The 20,379-nt window shown below is 39.7% G+C and overlaps 1 protein-coding gene across 2 annotated transcripts in view; it reads left to right on the forward strand.

Moving 5' to 3' along the window:
- LOC142342622 (advillin-like) overlaps window positions 1-19,798 on the forward strand; it is a 65,110-nt gene extending 45,312 nt beyond the window's left edge. For both annotated transcript variants that reach the window (XM_075394041.1, XM_075394042.1), the window contains exons 11-16: window positions 592-803; window positions 1,200-1,312; window positions 13,622-13,840; window positions 14,234-14,463; window positions 15,086-15,327; window positions 18,952-19,798. In XM_075394041.1, coding sequence (XP_075250156.1) covers window positions 592-803; window positions 1,200-1,312; window positions 13,622-13,840; window positions 14,234-14,463; window positions 15,086-15,327; window positions 18,952-19,086 — 1,151 coding nt within the window. In that variant the 3' untranslated portion in view covers window positions 19,087-19,798. The remainder of the gene's footprint in view (window positions 1-591; window positions 804-1,199; window positions 1,313-13,621; window positions 13,841-14,233; window positions 14,464-15,085; window positions 15,328-18,951) is intronic.
- The last annotated feature ends 581 nt before the right edge of the window (window positions 19,799-20,379 follow it).

The following is a 20,379-nucleotide window of genomic DNA, read 5'->3' on the forward strand; positions in this document are numbered from 1 at the left end:
AAAACATGTCCAGTCTGTGATAAAAAACTCGAGCTTTGTGTTGAAGCGACCGGTTGGTCCAGGACTAAATTGTGTAGTTAGTCTTATTATTTTTTATAAGCTTCTGAAGGTTTATACAAAAATAAGCAGAAAGAAAAAATGCTTTCCTTCTTTGTCCCATGTTTCTTCAGTTGCATTGGGAATTTACATCGCAATTTGCTCGGTTAATACTTTCAGTAACTTTTATTTCAAATTATCACATGAAAAGAATTAATTTTGAGACAAAAGTTTTTTAGTATCATGTGTTAATTTTTTGTCTGATCATAGTTGCGCAATTACGCACTGTCTGGATTCTGGAATCGTAGCCGTGCGTCTTGATACTGTCTGTTTTGTCCGATCCTGCTTGTCTGAATCGTACGGTCTGTTCACACTTGCACAGTTTTGATTCGTGGCACTTTTGCACAATTCGCTCTAATGCGAGCTAATGCGAGTGATGACCATTTTTTCGTCTGGAGTGTCTAATCTGTGCCAATTTTTGTCTGGATCTATCGGTTTATATTTCCACCACCTCACCCCGGCTCATCTTTTGCAATCACTGATTGATAATTTCAGGAACTGTTGCTCTGAAGACGATAGAATTAGACGATCTAGTTAGTGGGACTGCGATGCAAGTGAGAGTGGTACAGGGAAAGGAACCCAACCACTTCCTGGCTATATTCAGAGGAAGACTTATTGTACACTTAGGAGGAAAGAGCAGTGGATTCAGGAATGCCAACATCGACAATAAGAAGACCATGAACTTGACCAGGAACCATCTGTTCCAGGTCGGTGCTATACCTTCAATCCACGTGCAATAAATTGCACGTGTAAAAACAAAATCCGGTCATTAAAAGTGAAATCTGGTATATGTTTTAGAACGGTGCTGAATGCAATGTTTCAAATTTTATTACAAAATTTGAATTGGTGATCTGAAACTCGCTGCTTTACCCTCGACATAAGCAAGTTTTTGGTTTTTTTTGCGGTTAACAAGACAACTTTTGAAAGCTAGTCAATGTTCATTTGAATTTTTAGCAACTGTTCAGCGACGTGGTCAAGAACTGATTTTTGTTTGAATGCTTTTGATTTCTGGGGAATTACTGAAATTTCATTTTTTTTTCCAAATTAAGGAAAAGAATTTCTCTCGCAGGTGCTGTTATAAACAAATTGTTGATCTTGTTTAGATCAGAGGCACTGACAAATTGAACACTCGATGTGTGGAGGTAGCATGTGTTGGATCTTCTCTCAACAGCAACGACTCTTTTGTCCTCAAAAGCAAGGAGGCTGTATATTTATGGTATGCATGTGTCTCACTCAGTCATAAGAGTTACCACTCATTTTACCCAATCCCAGCTTGACATTTCCTAATTTTGTTCAATTATTTTCGTCCATAATATATCAAAACATATATTATCACACGAGACACCCTTGAATTAAATGTTTGAAAAAATTATATTTTGTTTAAGTGATACTTATGCTTGGATTTCATCGTCAATATTTTACATTAGCGTTCTGCCTTTCTATTGGTAGGTTAAGGAAAAGCGGATTGGTCATTATGGGAGTTCATTTGCCAATTGAAAATTGATCCATGGAAGATTTTGTTTGCAGCAAATCGCGGCATTGCATATTCAAGGGCCACGAAACAAAATTACCTAAAAAATTTTTATCAAATTTGATAATTTTCAAAGCTAGGGTGTTACCGAGTAAATTGAATTGAATAAATTATATCATTAGATAGAGAACTTTTGTGCGTATTATATCAAAACTTTCGCTTAGATTTTCCGTTCTAAATGCAACACACGTATTATTTCTGAGAAATACCAAAGCCGATTTCCCACTAAGAATAACTTCCAAAATGGCTCAAAACTGTTCGCTTAGCCTAACAAATTCGGTTTTTTGAACGGATTAGTTTAAATTGGTGACCTAGACTAAGACCTGCCAACAAAGTTAACTAGATTTGCCGAGGCATTCTGATGTGCTTTTGCCGTTGAATGTTGTGTTTGTATAGTACGTTGCTTACAGTAGCTTTTACGTAAAAGTTGCTCGATCTCTACTTGATTATTCAATTAAAAAACACATCGAAAGACTGTTTTATTCAGCTTCACTTTGGTACCGCGATTCCCTGCGGATTATGTGTATAGCCTAATTGTTGTGATACAATTATAAAATAGATGTTTATGTGAGTTGAAACAAATTAGGAGTCATTATATGCTAGTCAACGTTGCTGCTGGCTTGATTTCAATCACTTCTTATCGCCCTTTTGGAAGATAATTATGCGTTGGTACAAACCTCAAGTTCTGAAATGTTCGTGCGTGTACTCCTATCAATGCAAATAGTCAATTACATTCAATGTGTCTTAACTTGAGAGATTCATTCACGCTAATGTTAATCTCGTCACTTGTGTTGTATTAATTCATGGTGCTGAAATGTGTGCGAATTGTGTCAAATTGAGATTGAAAGTGGAGTGAATTGAAATTGGAGCAAAAATGTCATCTCAAAATTCATCATACTATGGGAGTGACCTCGTCCGCCAACTGAACTACAAGTACGGTGATTTTGCTTCAATGCGTGATACCTACAAACACTTACTACCTCCGACCGAAGAGGACGACGATGAGTTAGAGGCCAACACGGGAACACTAGAGAAGAGTGTCCAGTCGCGTCAAAATGGGGTTAACTTTGAAGAGTACTACAGGACCATGATCATTCCAGCAATCATAAGAGATTCTAAATCACTCATGATGCCCCGAGTTATGTCAAAGCTTTCTCAAGACGAACAGAGAGCAGTCAGAGGATGAGAAAAAAAACTGTAAGACTGGCCTATTTGAACTGTGAATTTTTGTGGTAAATTTGATATTATAGAAACCGGCAAATCTAGTAACCCCCCTCGATTTTTCTCGGTTTAACTTCCTCTAATCTGATATTTTCGGAATTCTTCGGTCACCAATAACCCAGCCCTTACAATTTTTTTTTTGAAAAACAACAATTTTGACAAGTTTTTGTCAATCTAGAAATAATCAAATTGCGGTGTTTTTTTTACAGTTCTTGACGTAAAAGCGTAGCAAAAAAAACCTGAAAATTTTGGAAAAATTTGACCAAATTTGAAAAAAAATTCTTTTGTCTCTACCATCTTAACGAAAAATCATTAAATGCGGATGTAACAATTGCATAAAGTTGTCAATTTAGAAAAAAAGAACAATTTGGTCAGTTTTTCCTAATTTGGAGAAAAAAATCAGGTTTTTCCAAATAAGCGCTTATTCTTGGTAAATCTTGAAAATCGTGCATTTAACATCAAGGTTCGGAGTTTGAGCAAAGCTCAAATCAATTATGTTGTAAAAACATTACATGGTTTTCATATTAGCTGCAAGTTCACTTCATCTTGCCATAAAAACTGCGCCTCAAGTAACACAAAATCGTTACAAACGTAACGTTTACGCATTACCGGGTCTAAGTTTCAACCCGAACGCTTTGAAAGTCCGAAAAACAGCGCAGTCCCAGTTGAGTCATTTCTTTCATGATAAGAAGCGCCTAGTTATATGGCATGATGTAGTGAACAATTCGCTTTCACGTCATCGAAGCAACAACAATAAGCCTTTAACACCTTCACAGCTTATTGCAGTGCTTGAAAACTATCAGGAGCGCATAGAAGCTATAGTGTATTGCCCCAGAGAGGGAACTCCTGATATTTCTGATCAGCTCAAGCGTAGTACTCTAGTTACCATACACTTAGTGAAAGACATTGTGTCTAGACGTAAACAGAAAGATCCTAGTTTACTTAAAGAGTACAGAGCATTACACCAAAGGCCTGCGATTGAGCTGAAAACACTCACTATAGTCTTAGCTCATAAGCACAACCTCCGGTCCTTGATAACACGTTCCCGACCGAAGAAACTTTCAAAGCGCCATCGTAAAACACTTCGCACCCGTCATGCGTTTGAGGAGGCGGAACTCACACAAGCCTTTGATAACCTGAATGTCACTTAGTCTTGCGTTGTTGTGGGAGTCTACACGCTCACTGGCGGCGTGACTTAGTTAACTCACGAGTTACGGGTTAGTTTGTGGTTGGTTCTCTCCGATAGCGCTTTACTAAACGTTTCGCTCTCCCCATTCTTTGAGTTATTCGCTACCGTCCGTTTTCGGCAAGGTTATCTGGTTTCATTTTTCCGTTTCCTTTCTTTTGTTTCCGTGTGACCTTGTTTCTTTCTGTCCCCGGTTTAATTTGTTGTATGATGTAGTATGTTGAATTTTTGCTGTAGTAAAATTTTTTTCTGCCAGTATGCTGGTTTGTTGTTTATTCTCGTTCGGTTTTGTTGTTTAGTCTTGCTAGGGTGTGACTTAAGTTCATTCTAGAGTTACGGCTGGTTTGTTTCGTGACTTTCACCACACTTGTTTGCTAGCAATTTGTTGTAGCTTTATTAATTTTCGTGATATGCTTTTTTGTTGTCTGGGTAGGGTGGTTTGCTAGGGTGTGACTTAAGTTTGTTCTGGAGTTACGGCTAGTAAATTTCATGACCTTTTCGACTTTTGGTTATACTACATCGTTGCCGTAAATTGTTTCATGATTTGATGCCGTTGATAAAGCCCCATAATGTTTTGTGCTACTTTACCTGGCAGTAGCCCCTCTCCTTCTTTCTAGGGTGTGACTTAAGTTTATTCTGGAGTTACGGCTAGCTTGTTTGGTTGAATTTGTTGCTGTGGTCTGCTAGCATCGATCTTCCCGCCTCCTCGCTTGTGGCTTCCGCCCCGCCCGTGCCGTTTTCCCGTTTCGTCGCGCGCCATCCGCCCGACGTTTCCGCCCCGCCCGTGCCGTTTTCCCGTTTCGTCGCGCGCCATCCGCCCGACGTTTCCGCCCCGCCCGTGCCGTTTTCCCGTTTCGTCGCGCGCCATTCGCCCGACGCTCCCGTTTGTCCGTCCGGTTTCCCGTTGCGTCGTTCGTTATTCGTTCGGCGTCTCTTCCCGTCCGTCCCGTCTCCCGTCCTGTCCCGTTTCGCGCTTCCTGCGCACCGTTCTTTCTTTCTTTCGCCGGGTACTATTGTACTCGACGAACATCTTTGCTCTTTGGCGGTTTGCGAGGCAAACCGTCACACTAGGGTTCGGTATAACCCATTTGTGTTGTGCTGTTGCATGTGTGTGTACTCTATATTAATACTAAATTAAACATGTGGTTCCTGTTTTTCTTAAGATCATGACAACTTTGCAGGACAAATTCAACAAACTTTATAGTGCGAGGGCAAAATTAGAGGCTGAACTTAATAACATCTATGGTGAAATTAACAACGCTGTTGATAAGCAAGACAGGAAAGTTAAGATCGAACGTCTGATTGTGAAGTGCAAAGATGCTTTTACTAGAGTAGTTGATAAAAATGAAGAGCTCTTTCATCTGGCACAAAAGACTGAAGATCCAGACGCTGCCTGTAAGAATCTTGAGAAATGGTTAGAGACTATAACAAAGAAAACTGACGTGTTCATTGCTACTGCTCGAGGGTATATCAATTCGGTCCAAGACAAAGAGACAGCAGAGATGTATACCTCTCACCACTCAAGATCAGGTTCGCATATGACTTCCTCAAAAAGATCAAGTCAGCGTCAACGAGACTTAGAATTATCAAGACTAAAAAGGGAGGAACTTGAGAAACAACATGAGGCAAAGCTTCGCATTGCTAGACAACGTCTTGAAATTGAAAAACAAACGAAATTGCGGGAATTAGAAATTGAGCAGCTTGAGGAGGATCATCGCAAGGAAGTAGCTGCTGCAGCCCTTGAGGAAATTGAGTTGATGACAAAATCATCAGCGGACGGGTCTGGTACAGGCAAAATGAGTGGGCTCTTTACGGAAAGAAGTTCAGTCAAGAGCAAGAAACTTGTTCAAGATTGGGTTAATTCGTCACCAGCCGGGAACATGGCAGATGTTGCAAACGAACCGAGTTTGCACTTTTCTGGTTCCATCGCCCAATCCAACCAAGCAATTGGCCAACGACCTTCTTCAGCTCAACTTCCAAACTCACACTTCAATCTCAATACACATGGTCAAGTTGAGGCCAACATCAACCTCCCTGTCCATGAACCAAGTAGTAGAACCAATGTAACCAATGATGCACATGTTGCAAACAACATCATGCAAGAGCAGCGACAGCCTCAATATACGCCTCCATCACCACCAATAAACTTTGGTATGCCAACTCAACTAAACGCCCCAAACACAGCCCGACAACTGTCTCAAGCAACAATGCACTTCGATGGTTTACAGTTAGATCATCAATTCCCTCGCAGGTCGAGCATGCCGGGACAGTTGAATTTAGTCAGCCCTTCGCGTTCACTACCTTTAAACACACTTGTTAATGCTCCGCTAGCACTTAATCCGCAACAAGCACACATAAATGTACCAGCCCCTCCATCCCCCGTTCTAAACCCCGCACCACCGCATTTTCCGTTAATCCCACCAGCATTCCGCTTTCCTCCTTCCCCGCCACAAGCACTCCCACCACAAGCCACTAACCCCGTGGCGAATAATGTCAATCTGTTACCCCATTCTCCGCCTGAACCATTCATTTCCTCCGCAAACAATTTCGTACCTCAATTAAATCATCCACCACCTCCACAAAAGAGTTTTCAGCCCCAAAACTTTGTGCCCATAACCCACGCACCTCCTGTTCCTCCAGATCCAAATGTCTGGCGTTTTCCGGCAGCAGTCCCACCTAATGCATTACCACTTGTACGTACATCTGCAAATTTATACACCGTACAACCGGCCCCGTTAATCAACCCTCATATATCTACATTGCACCGCTCCCCTCATGCACAAGCAGCAGCAGGCGCTCAAAATTACGTAACATCAGACTTCATGCAAGCGAATCCATTTAGTTCTTCCACAGGTACCGCCCCCACCTTTGTCACTCCGATCATTCCGCCAACGTATGGAGCTACAGTTCCGAACCCGTTGTGTTGGGGTGGCCCGCCGCATCCCACACCTTCGGCTCCTTCTTTGGACTCTGCGGATTTGATAAAGCAGTTGGCGGACGTAATTACTTGTAAGAAGAACGATCCACTGCCCGAGTGGAAGTTGTCACAATACAATGGTGATCCCCTGCAGTGGCACGAATGGTTCGGACAATTTAAAAGCGCCATAGACGCACAGTCCTTGACTGATGATGTCAAGTTAACATACTTAAAAACTCTTGTAACTGGAAAAGCTAAAACCGCCATCGCTGAGTTCGCATACTGTGGTGTAATGTATAAGGATGCACTTAAGACACTCGAACGTAAATTTGGCCAACCACAGGCAGTAGTCAGTGCACACTTAGAAAAAATCAGCTCTTTTCCACCACTAAAGATGCACAATAGTGATAACATCATAAACTATTCTGGAACAATTTCAAGTCTTGTTGGGGTCTTTAAATCACTTTCATATGACGCAGACCTTAAGAGCGCCTCACTTCTCAACACGACTGTGCAAAAATTGCCGCCTAATCTGAAAGAATCCTGGTCACTCTTCACAGTGAAGAAACATTGGGTTAAGCCAACACTCCTTGACTTCAACGATTGGTTGAAGGAGAAGACCGAGGCACATTATTTAATGAAACAAACTTCATCGAAGGCAAGAACTGAGGATAACACCAACTCAGTATTAAAGACCAAAGTTGCCTCAAGAACTTTTGCTGCTAATACACAAACTAAGGGCACTCAGAGACCAGCCTCAACATCGGCAACGCCTGCAACCCCTCGCTGCATTGTGTGTAAAGGTATCCACCGCATCTGGGAGTGTAGGGTATTTGAAGAAAAGTCTCCCACTCAGCGAGCAAAGGTAGTGGCTGAAGCAAAACTGTGTTTCTCATGTTTGAGAGAAAAGCATATGTTCAGGCAATGCCCAAACCCCAGGAAATGCAGGAAGGACGGTTGCAACAGCTCCCATAATACTCTTCTCCATGGAGCTGAGAGGGTTTATCCATCAAAATCCCCTCCAAACAACAACAGTAATTCTAATGCTGGCGCAAATCAAAGTAAACTTCCTAGTGTCCAATCATCGAGCAAGACCACCACTTCGTCATCTGTGAGTAATGTGAAAGGCCTCCTTCAGGTGACTGAATTACAGTTAAAGAGCTCTACCGGTAAAGATACCACGGCTTTAGTTTTGTGTGATACCGCTTGCAGTAACTCTTGGGTGTCCAATGATCTTGCAAATAGACTTGGTTTGCACGGTACAGCATTGAAACTAACAGTCAAGGGTATAAATACTGAGGAGGTTGTAGACACTGAGTTAGTTGAACTAATTGTAACACCACGCGACAACCAAGCATTTGAACCTTTTAAAATCAGCCCTTACGTAAAAGAAAATTTAAATGTAGTCGCCGATGTCATCAACATTAAAGCACTTCAGGAAACATACCCGCACCTAGCAGTTCTAGACCCAGTTACATATTGCTATGGATGTGTATCATGCCATCCGCCCGTTAGAGTACTTCGCTGCCGACGAGAAGTCCTCGCCCTTCGCTGTTCGCTTGCCCATAGGTTGGGTTGTAAGCGGCCCGCTACCGTCGTCTTCAGGTTTATTCTTGACTTGTTTCAAAGCCAATATGGGGCAGGATTTTGAACTCGCTAGTCAGGTAAAATCTTGTTACGACATGGAGTCGTACGCCGCACTTAAGCAAGTAGACCCACGATCCACCTAGGATGCACGTGCGCATCAAATTCTTGAAAACACCACCGTGCATAATGGAAAAAGGTACGACGTAAGAATGCTATGGGCTGAGGATAACATCGAACTTCCCAACAATTACTTCTCAGCGCTGGTTTATTTGAAATATTTGGAAAAGCGGCTTACGAAAGACCAGACTTTAAGGGAAAAGTACTCGAATACCATCAAAGAGGACTTAGACAAAGGCTACGTAGTGAGGGTCAAAGATGCTCATAAGGTGGAAAGTCGCTCGGAACAAGAGTGGTACCTACCACACCATCCGTTTGTTAACCCGAACAAGCCGGGCAAGGTTCGTAAGGTACTAAACGGAGCAGCAAAATTCCATGGCGCATCTCTTAATAAGTCATTACTCACCGGACCTGACCTACTGCAAAACCTAATCTATGTACTCCTACGGTTCAGACAACATCCATCTGCCGTATCCGCCGACATCGAATGAATGTTCCTCCAAGTTGGAGTGTTGCCATGTGATTAACCGTCATTGCGCTTTTTCTGGCGGGAGGACCCCACATCAATTGTTGTGGTACACCAGTATACGAGCCACATCTTTGGGGCAAAAGATTCGCCCACCTGCGCCAACTACGCACTTCAGCGCACTGCACGCGATAATGCTAAGGAGTACCCAGAAGCTGCGACAGCCGTCCATGAGAATTTCTACATGGACGATTACTTGGACTCAGTGGAATGCCCGAGAAGGCCCTCATTAGGTCAAAGGAATTGGTACATCTTCTCCATCTAGGTGGGTTCAAGCTTACTAAGTTTGTAAGCAATGTACCAGATCTGGCTTACCGAATTGATGGGTCTGCTCAATCCACTGAACCAAAGGTCATCGTTTCGTCCAAGGAGGAATCAATGCACGTGCTTGGGCTTAAGTGGGATCACAACAACGATACTCTGGTTGTGAGTAGGGGTACTAACAGCACCATCACGAAAAGTTGAACACAGCGCTTGGTCTTAAGTCTTGTGTCAAAGGTCGACGACCCAATTGGTCTTGTCGCACCGTTCACTGTTGGTGCTCGGTTAATCTTGAAAGACATTTGGCGTGTCAATGGACAAAGTTGGGATGACGAGTTACCTAAAGACACAGTTGACAGATTCCTTGCCTGGTGTGTTGAACTGCCGCGGTTAGCTGAGATCGCTATACCGAGAAGTTACTTTTCAGGACCATTCCAACACCTTGAACTCAACATGTTTGGTGATAGCCCGCAAGACGTATTCAGTGCAGTAGATTTTCTTAGGGCTCAAGTAACTTGCAACTCCGGGGAGATTAAAACAGAGCTGGCGTTTGTCTTCGGCAAGGCCCGTGTTGCACCTATGAAGGTAATGACAGTTCCTAAGTTGGAATTACAAGCCGCTCTCTTCGCTGCTCGTTTAAAAAGGGAAATCTGTCGAGCATTAACGGTTACTGTGGATAAAATCTTTATGTGGACAGATAGTACCATCGTCTTGCAGTGGATAAACTCAACAAACAAACACCCCATCTTCATTGCAAATCGTGTTAATGAAATCCTGGAGAACACCAGCGTTGACCAATGGAACCACGTCGCCACTTGTGATAATCCGGCAGATGCTGGCACGCGTGGCATGTCCGCTAAAGTTTTGCAATCAAGTAGCTGGGTGAGGGGTCCTGACTTCTTGAGAACTAAGCAATTCCCTTTTGTGCCAAATACTGACGTCGTTGATAACATCAAGTTCGGCGCTGTAACCAAGGAACAAGATGATGACTCCATCTAATCTTTAGCCGCATCCGTAACCAAGCCCCCTAAGGAACAAAGCATCAATCTAATCCCGTTTGATAAGTTCAAATCTTATCAAAAATTACTTCGTGTCACCGCATATGTGCCCCGTCTTTTACCATCTCATAAAAGTTACCGTACCGTAGACGGCAGCATAGCCGACCCTGTTGAGCTTGACGAAGCTGAGCGTCATCTCCAGTACTTGGTTCAGGGAGAGTCCTTTAATACTGAAAGAAAGGATCTTCTTGACAACAAATCCGTTAAGAAGAGCAGCCGCATTGCTCAGTTTACTCCGTTTATTGGGCCTCATGGTCTCATCCGTTCTTCTGGTCGACTCCAACGGCTAGTGGAAATTGACTTTGACACTAAGCATCCTATCGTGCTGGATGCGCGTCATACTTTTGTTAAACTGTTTCTGCGTCATACTCATTTGAAGAACCATCATCAGGGCATTGATTACTTAAGGTCAAAGGTACAGAAACGTTACGCCATACTAAAACTACTTTCCACACTGCGTTCAATCAAATCAAACTGCGTCTTGTGTAGAAAGTTCCGTGCGGCAATCATTCAACCTATCATGGCAGACCTTCCAAAGGAGAGACTCGCATACCAGTCTCCTCCCTTTACCAACACCGGGGTTGATTACTTCGGCCCATTCTACGTCACAGTTCGTCGGACTACCGAGAAGAGGTGGGGATTTCTCTTCACTTGTCTCACTACTCGTGCTGTTCATGTTGAAGTTGTCCCGTCCATGGACACTAGTTCCTGTGTAATGGGAGTGGAGCGGTTCGTCTCCCGTCGGGGTACTCCTGCTATGATTTGGTCGGATAATGGTACGAAATTCATTGGAGCGGAGAAAGAACTCCGTGAATGTGTGGAAAAATGGATTACGCTTAACATTGCCACCGAACTTGCACATAAGGGCATTAAGTGGAGGTTCAATCCACCCAGTGCGCCACACCAAGGTGGCATCTGGGAGAGGCTAGTTCGAAGTTTTAAAAGAGTACTGTACACTATCCTCGGTACGCGTCGCCTCACAGATGAGGTGTTGAACACTACTTTTTGTCTGGTCGAATACGCACTAAACTCACGTCCTTTAACGCCCGTAAGCGCCGACCCGTCCGACCTAGGCACAATAACACCTAACCATTTTCTACTCGGTAACCAAGCAAACAGAATTCCGTCTATCGTTGGCGTCGACGAGTTCGATCATCGTAAGCGGTACGCCCGTGCACAGTCCTATGCCAATGCAATTTGGGCACGTTGGCTTAAGGAGTATGTACCTGCACTGAACCGTAGATCTAAGTGGCAGACGCCTGCCGAGCGTCACCTCAATGTTGGTGATTTAGTTTGGATCGTTGAAGAAAGCAACCCTAGGGGTTACTATCCAACTGCTCGGATCGAAGAACTCCGTTACGGTTCCGACAGCGTCGCCCGTTCAGCCGTCTTACGCACGTCGTCCGGATCGCTCGTCCGCCCACTCGTTAAGCTTGTACCAATCCTCCCAACATCTTCTTCCGGGCCGGAGGATGTTACCGAGTAAATTGAGTTGAATAAATTATATCATTAGATAGAGAATTTTTGTGCGTATTATATCAAAACTTTCGCTTAGATTTTCCGTTCTAAATGCAACACGCGGATTATTTCTGAGAAATACCAAAGCCGATTTCCCACTAAGAATAACTTCCAAAATGGCTCAAAACTGTTCGCTTAGCCTAACAAATTCGGTTTTTTGAACGGATTAGTTTAAATTGGTGACCTAGACTAAGACCTGCCAACAAAGTTAACTAGATTTGCCGAGGCGTTCTGATGTGCTTTTGAATGTTGTCTTTGTATAGTACGTTGCTTACAGTAGCTTTTACGTAAAAGTTGCTCGATCTCTACTTGATTATTCAATTAAAAAACACATCGAAAGACTGTTTTATTCAGCTTCATAGGGCGACCAAAACTTTAGTTGCCATATCATAGAGTAGTAGATAATACAAAAATATCAGATTTCAAGGTAACTTATCTTTATCAGCTGTTTTTCAATTTCCCTCCTAACATTGATCACAATTGGGTTTTTAGCATTATCTCAAAACCCGACTGTCGTTAGATCAAACACTTTTTTCTCAATGGAAAGAAATTTTTGGAGCAATAGAACTACGGGGACACGTCTAGTAGATTCACAAATTTTGCAAATTTAGCCTCCATTCGTTCCTCTTTCAGACCCAACAGTTAGTACCATTTGTTGAAAGGGGGAGATTGCTAACTACAATACTAGTTTATTTGAACTAACCTGTGCCATAAAAAACGCAGGTATCAATATTTTTCCAAACAAAATTTATCAAATTTAAGTATTTGCAGAATTAAAAAACCTAAAGCTAACATTGCCTTTTCTGACCGAACCAGAGCCTACTGGAATAGATGAAAACTGACGTTGGCAAAAATCTCTCAGAACGTTTCCCAAAATTGACGGTCATTGAATTGCTTTAGGTTAAGAGCAGCAATACAGAAAGAATTGAAAATCTGTCCTGAAAAAAAATTGATATCCTCATTCAATACCAAATCAAATCACAGCTCAAGGCTTTAACAGCTTACGAAAGGAATTAAAACCCAAGAAAACAGAACTTGCGAATTAAGTCCCTTTTTCCTGAGAACTTTTTAAAAAAACTGGTATTTTAAAAGTTAAATAAAATTGAAATCTCTAATGTTTTCTTGAAACAAAAAATAACTTTTCATATCCTGTTTACCTAATTGCGGATGCTCTTAAGCTCACTGTTCAACAATTGTGCATCGCTCTTTACTGAATTGTGATGAACTTTTGATGATAATTTTTATTTATATCATTTTTAATTGTGATTAAATTTTTTTAGCAGTTAATGGGCTCAAAAATTAGTACCGCCAGCTCCGCAACTATCGCTATGCGCAAACTCCGATGCATTTCTTGGGCTGAAATGTTTAAAAAAACAATAGTTATTTCTTCGGATAGCTAGTTGTTAAAATAAATAGTATTTACTTGAGCGGACCGTTCTGAACTCATCCAGCTGTTTTCTCTCTTATTTTTGTGCTATTTATAATTTTTTGCTGACAAAGTGTGATGAAAGTTTTCATCCTTCTCGCTTTGTCTACCCTCTCAGGGCGTTACGGGGTACCCAGGGCGAAGCAGAAAAGATCTCATTTTTTAACTTTTATTTAGGTTTGGCAAAGCATGCACGGGAGACGAGCGTGAGATGGCCAAGAACTGTGCCTCCATTCTGTCCCCGAGAGACATAGAAGTGGTGATGGAGGGAAAAGAGACAGACCAGTTCTGGAGATTGTTGGGTGGGAAACAACCTTACAGTAGCAGTAAAGCACAACTAGATCCGGAGCATGAGCCCAGACTGTTCCAGTGCAGCAATGCTGTTGGATACTTCAGGTTAGCTTAAAATAATTCCACAAGTGGACACATAATTCCCATAATTTTTTTCGTAAAAGTTTAAACAGGCTATGTTGGTGTAAAGCGCGATTCAGCAACCACAAAAAAAGAAAGACAGTATTACTTTGTAAACTACAGTGAACGCACAGTTTCGGAAAATTGTGGTAGAAGTTTAGCGATTGATTTCTTAAAGGGCATCAGTTTCTAAATTCTTCTTTGATTTAATTTTTTCATTTATTGCAATGAGTGTTTTTCTTTATTCATGTTGGAAGTAAAAATTTAGGCAAAAAAGATAAAACGGCGTAAGCTAAATTAGCTTTAGCGAGAACAAATTGACATTTTTTTTCTACTCTATAAAGCTTTATCTAAGTTTAAAATCGTATTAAATTTCAGAGTGGAAGAGATTATGGCATTCCAGCAAGAAGATCTTTGCGAGGATGACGTCATGATTCTGGACACATGGTACGACCTGTTCGTCTGGGTGGGTAACCGGAGCAACCCAGAAGAGAGACGGAAGGCGATGGAGACGGCGAGACAGTATGTCCAGACTGACCCTTGCAAGAGGGAGTCCACTCTTAGTATCTACCAGGTCAAACAGGGTCACGAGCCAATCATATTCACAGGTACAAATAATGGATTTATTCTGTGTCGGTAAATTTGTAACAGGGAGGGCATAAAAAGAACGGGAGGGGGGGGGGGGAGCAGTTCCAAATAATATTTCCAAATATAATAGTTCCAAATAATAACCTTCCAAATATAACTTGAATAATAGGGTGATATTTTTGAGTTCGTGTCAGATTATTGTCAGTCAAATCATCGGGGCAAAAAACAGTAACTTGGCCTCTTCTGTTTCGACCACTTCTTTTCTGTTTGACATCTTTAGCTCAGTCTATAAATAGAACAGAAACAGGAACTTGAAGTTTCTGGTAATTAATCGAAAACAAAGTCTTTGGAAATTGTTTCTTTTCTCTCTTTTTCGTACAAATTTTTTGTTTTGTCACAAAGTTACGCTTCTTGTATTCAAACTTTCGCTTGTTTTCTAAAAAAACTGAGCTGGTGATTATTTGTATAACCTAAATGTGAGGGGGGGGGTTTACGAAAAATTTCGTATTCAGACCTCATCCACAGGCGGATTTCAGACGATGGGGGGCATAAACATCGATAAGTACCTGAAAAAAATTGCTAAATGTTTTAATTAAGAAGTGTCATAATCTAACGGGTTGTTAAGAAAGACTTCTAATTCAGGCTTCTTCCATGGGTGGAGTCCAGACAGGTTCCAGACGAGTGCCAAGTACATCCAGATGAGGGCACAACTCAGTGGACAGTCGGATGAGGCAACCCGAGAACAGGTAGAAGCAGAGATGAAGTTGGTCAATGGCAACAACGGATACTCGGAGGCCAATGGGTCCTCGGGGCACGGGGGCAGAAAGGGAGCTGGATTCAGTTACGAGTACTTGAAGAGTGCTCAGTCCAATTTGTCTGAAGAGGTTCGTTCGCATCGTTTCTTTTCGCATTTCAGCTACCTGCTTTATTAACTCCTGTTAAAGGGAATGATTCTATTTTGTTCTCCGACATTGTACAAGCATCCGAGCTGGAGTTTCTTATGTTTTTAGATGCCCAATTCATGCATTTAGTATTTCTCGAAATAAATATTACGCAAACAGAAGAGTGAAAATTACCAATATTGTACATCAGGTACCGCACTGGAAGACGATGGTAATAATAAAGAATAAACAAGGAGGCTCGGTCTCGAATTTTCCGACCACGCTCATCAACATTCTTGACATAATTGGCTACCAAAAAGAGAAAAAGAGATAGATAACTTTCAAAAACTTACATATCGTCCAAAAAAACACTAATGCGTTAGAATAATGACGCGCTAGAGGTTGTTAATAGAACTACTAGAAATTTTTTGTTAATAGAACTACTAGAAAAGACGATAATAAAAATCAAATAACAATCATTAATTACAATCAAAACGCGATGTTTATATTAAAATAATCATAATCAAATTAAAATTGCGTCAGATAAAACCTAAACAAAATAAATTAGCCTATATTTTATTAGAAAAGACATTGAACTTGTCCTCAACAGACTGGGTAACAGGTTGAAAAGATCAAAAAATGCAACGTTTTAAAACCAATTAGTTACAACGTGATTCATGTAATTAGACATCAACTGAAATTGCTCAACTGATATTGTTTATTTATATTTCAAGAGGAAGCAATTGAGACCTATCATTATTCAGTGTACCTGATATGACTACAAAAATAGGACAAATTCCAGCAAATTTAAGAAGTTCACCCACTATTTGGCAGTGAAGTCGTTTAAACCATAAACTTGTCATCAAAATCATTAAAAAGTTCAATCGCACAACATTTCAAAGCCGACGAGAACTAGCGTAAATATTATAAAGAAAACAAAAATCTTTGAAAATAAACAAATATATAAAATCTCAATTTGTAAAATCTCGTTGTACCAGTAGTAAAAAAGCCGAGAAAGAAATGGTTGAAACAAAAACCATTATAGAGATTAAAATATGGCTCACTGGAATCGGGTTGAGACCTGTCTTTACAAGGACTTAGATAAGAATGTACCAAAAAGAGTTTTAAAAATGCAAAGCTCAAAAATCCCAATCTGTTTTTGAAAACAAATAATTTTCAAAACTATAGCAGACATAAAATTTCAACGAAAAAAGATGAAACAAACTGCAACAACTCAGGAAGCTAATTAGCCCTGTTATTGATGAGAACAAATCACGAGATCACAGAATAGCTACAAAAACTTGCAGAAGCCAATATTTAACAAACATTTTTATGACACCACTTTGTTCAAGGCACTATAGATATAACTTTTGTCTGCAGGAACTGTAATCTAACACTTGCTCGTCATCTGATCATCAACGGGTGTTTCTCATAAAAAGACTACGTAGAAATGACAACAAAATATAAGCAAAAAACTGAAAAACATCGAATTATCAAAAACTTTTTATGAATTTAAATGGAGTTACTCAGTGACGAAGATGAAAGCAAAAGAGAAATTTGAAAATTTTGTTTTTAAAAAATGTAATTTGAAAGTCATTAAAAAAAATGGCAAACTGAAGCTTTTAAATAGGTTCATTTACACGTCCTGAAAAAGCAATTGAGAATTTTAAATGCCAGTAATGTTTCGTACAACAAAAACAACAAAAAGAATGACAAACACAGGCAAAAACAAACAAAATTTTCTAAGTTTTGCCGGATAACTGTGTCACCGCCAAAACACATAAACTATTCAAGAACAACAATTCAGATATTTCTTAGCGCTAAAAAAGTTTTCAGCTACGTTTTTGTCAATTGGAGCTGTCAAAATTGTGAAAAATTGACAAGGAAACAAAATGATGTTATAAAGTGTGCAATTATGCTCAAAAATTTTTTAAGAAAATGAAAAATTATGGTATGAAAACAAAGAGAACATTGTCTAAGCTTAAAACATTGTCTTAGCCTAAAAATTTTTATTTAGTTTAAAACATTGTCTAAGCTCACTTATATCTCTTGAAAAATCAATCGGAAATTTGATTCTGGAGACTAAGTTATTGGACTACAAAAAGTACAGCAAATGATACCAAAAATTAAGAAGCTCTTGAACTTTTGCAAAAAAAAATTGATCGGAGCCATAAAACCATGAGGTTAACTCTGATACCATATTATATGGTTTTTTGGCCTCATTGTTTGATAAATAGTATCTGTTAAAAAATTTGACTTGACCCTGATTTGACTTGTTTGTCAGTAATTTCTACAACTATAAATGAGGAAATTTTTTTTTGAGAAAAATGCATATACTCTAAGGATTCATGTTGAGATGAAAAGGACATTGGTGCTGATATTGTTGCGTGGCTAAGAAATCCTCATTTGTTCAATTGGTGTCAGATTATATCCATTTTCAATAAAAATTTTTCAGGATATGAAAAAATAAATTTTAGTATATTTATCGATTCCAAATTTGCAAAAAACTGGCAAAAAAATCCAGAAGACTTTAAAAGCCAGCGGGAGTAGCAGTAGCTCTATGTGATCTGACGAAGAATATGATGACAGTTTTAAGTTGACTATTTCCAGGAAATTTAAAGAAAGTGGGCCAAAAAAGCATAATTGTTCAAAATTTTGATATTTGATAAAAAAGGTCTGACTATTGAATAATGTAGCATAAAATCTAGCCAAAAAACTCAAATAGAGCAATTCAATCACCCTACTCTCTCTTTAAAGATAAAATCAAAAACATTACGGCTAACAATTTTAACAAATTTTAGCAAAATTGACAAACCTTGTAGAAAACAAAAATAAAAGCGAATAATTCAATATTCTATTCTAGACAGGCTTGCTAATGATACCATTCACAACTCTCTACGATGATTATTCGATCAACCAAAACTGACTGAAAAAAAAAACGTTTGAGTATATAGTTCCTCCCCCCACTAAAGTTGGTGGGAACAATTAGATCGCAATGCTGTGACCCAATGCCGTTTTTACATGTGTCAGTTGCAAGCACTGGAAATATGTTTGAACCCAAAAATTTTGTCACTAGGATAATTAGTTTCCATTATCGTATTCCGAGATCCAATAAACATAACAGCTTTTGCAAACCAAAAGTAACCCTCTTGATCTACTTTGATTGCAATTTTCGGAGCGATCGCTTAATTTATTTCTTGTTTTTTTTTCTCTGGACTATGTTGGAATATCTGTGTCACGAACAGACTCACAAGAGGCGTCATTACCTGCCAAGTAGCTGTTTTATTGGGTAAATTGTCCTGATACCCAGAAAACCTATTTGTTAACTAATTGCATAATTCCATCGGCTTACTATTTGCGGATTAAAACAACAATATACAGGATAGGGGTGAAATTTCAAATGAAGAGGTGAAGAAACAGGACACCAATATTTGTTCTCAATTAAATAATGTCAGCACTCTCTGCAGATCACATTTTCAGCTCATTGAAGCACTTTCCGCAAAACTCACAGAAGATTGCTTTATGCTAAAACAGCTATATGCCAAATTTGCCAAGAATTGGTCGTGTTTGCTTACATCTGCTGAAATTTTCTTTAAATTTCCACCAAAAATGTCGAACTGGTTTCAGATTGATCCCACAGTTAAGGAACAGTACCTGGAGGATTCTGATTTCCAGCGGGTGTTCCGAATGTCCAGAGAGGAATTCAACCAAAAACCTCACTGGAAGAAAATCGAAATCAAGAAACAAGTCGGCCTTTTTTGATGGGCCATTTTAAAACTGTCATTGGAAAGCCGCACTCTGGCAAATCAAAATTCGATCTGAGCAAACGTAAACATCAATCTCCAAATTAAACTGAAATATATATTTCATCGACATCAAATGTGCCATGTTTAAGACAAGAGCATTCTCTGTTTTTCATAATCCATTTTGACCATGATTTCGAAATTGAGACTCCTTGTGTATAATCTAACGCGCCTTTCTGCCCCTAGAATCCTAATTGTAAAAAATTTTGTGTTGAAATAAGCAAAAACTACCTTAAAAACTGAATGACTAATATTAATTCACTTTGCTATAAAAATTAATTTATTTCGATTGCAGCATCAGTTCAATTTTCTAAATCTAATTTTTAACTATGATTTGTAAAATAAAATATAAGATCTTGCCTCTGTGTTTAGAATTACCATAGAATTCATATTTCAACTTTTGAACTTCATCCATCCTATTCGCGGTGCAGTGTATTTCCAAGACAAAACTCAAATTTATCAATCACAGCATTTTTCCAATCCCCTCAACATTGCGAGACTCTAATCAGAGACATTTAAAAACCTGACTTCTGACGAGTTACGGGGGGTGGTCGTGTAAAACTTTTCGCGCCAGAATATAATTGGATTTAATCCATTTTGTTTTTCATCAACTATCCTCTTTGTTACAATTTTAATAATTTCCTGTATTGAAATTCAAACTATCCTCGTAACTCTTTTTTTCTTCTATTGTCATCATGACGCAACACCGTGGCTATCATTTAAAATATGACCATTTTATCTAATCGAGGGTTCTTATAGTCCTTGAAAATAATAAATAAGATAAAAAATAACTTTGTTTCTCCGCAATCTAAGCGGAGCAGCATTAGGATTTAAGTCCGCTTTGCTTTAACAGTAGTCTGTTCTCAGCTGTTTATTCTAAATAAGCAGTTTATTTATAATCAAGAAACATCAAATAGCGATGTCTGTTCTCATAGGCTTCTCAAAAACAACTGAATCGTATTGTGACAAAACCAACATTGGTGAACATCGCCATAAATAAACTGGTCGCCAATGACCTTGAATCTGTTTGTATGGAAATCTAAGTCTAGTCTGTTTCAGATGTGACTTTATGTATAAAAGTATCCATGTCGCCGCTGAGTTTCAAGTGCCCCTCATATCAAGAACGGATACGTGCAAGAGAGCCGACGTTAGAGAGCTCCGAAACCTGACTTGATTTAAAAAGAGCAGAAAGCAAAAAGTTGCCCTTAATTACCCTAAATTGTTTGTTGATTACCAAGAAAAGTACTTAAGT

Source organism: Convolutriloba macropyga, chromosome 7 (genome assembly GCF_964194025.1).
Source record: "Convolutriloba macropyga chromosome 7, txConMacr16.3, whole genome shotgun sequence".
Taxonomy (NCBI): Eukaryota; Metazoa; Xenacoelomorpha; order Acoela; family Convolutidae; genus Convolutriloba; species Convolutriloba macropyga.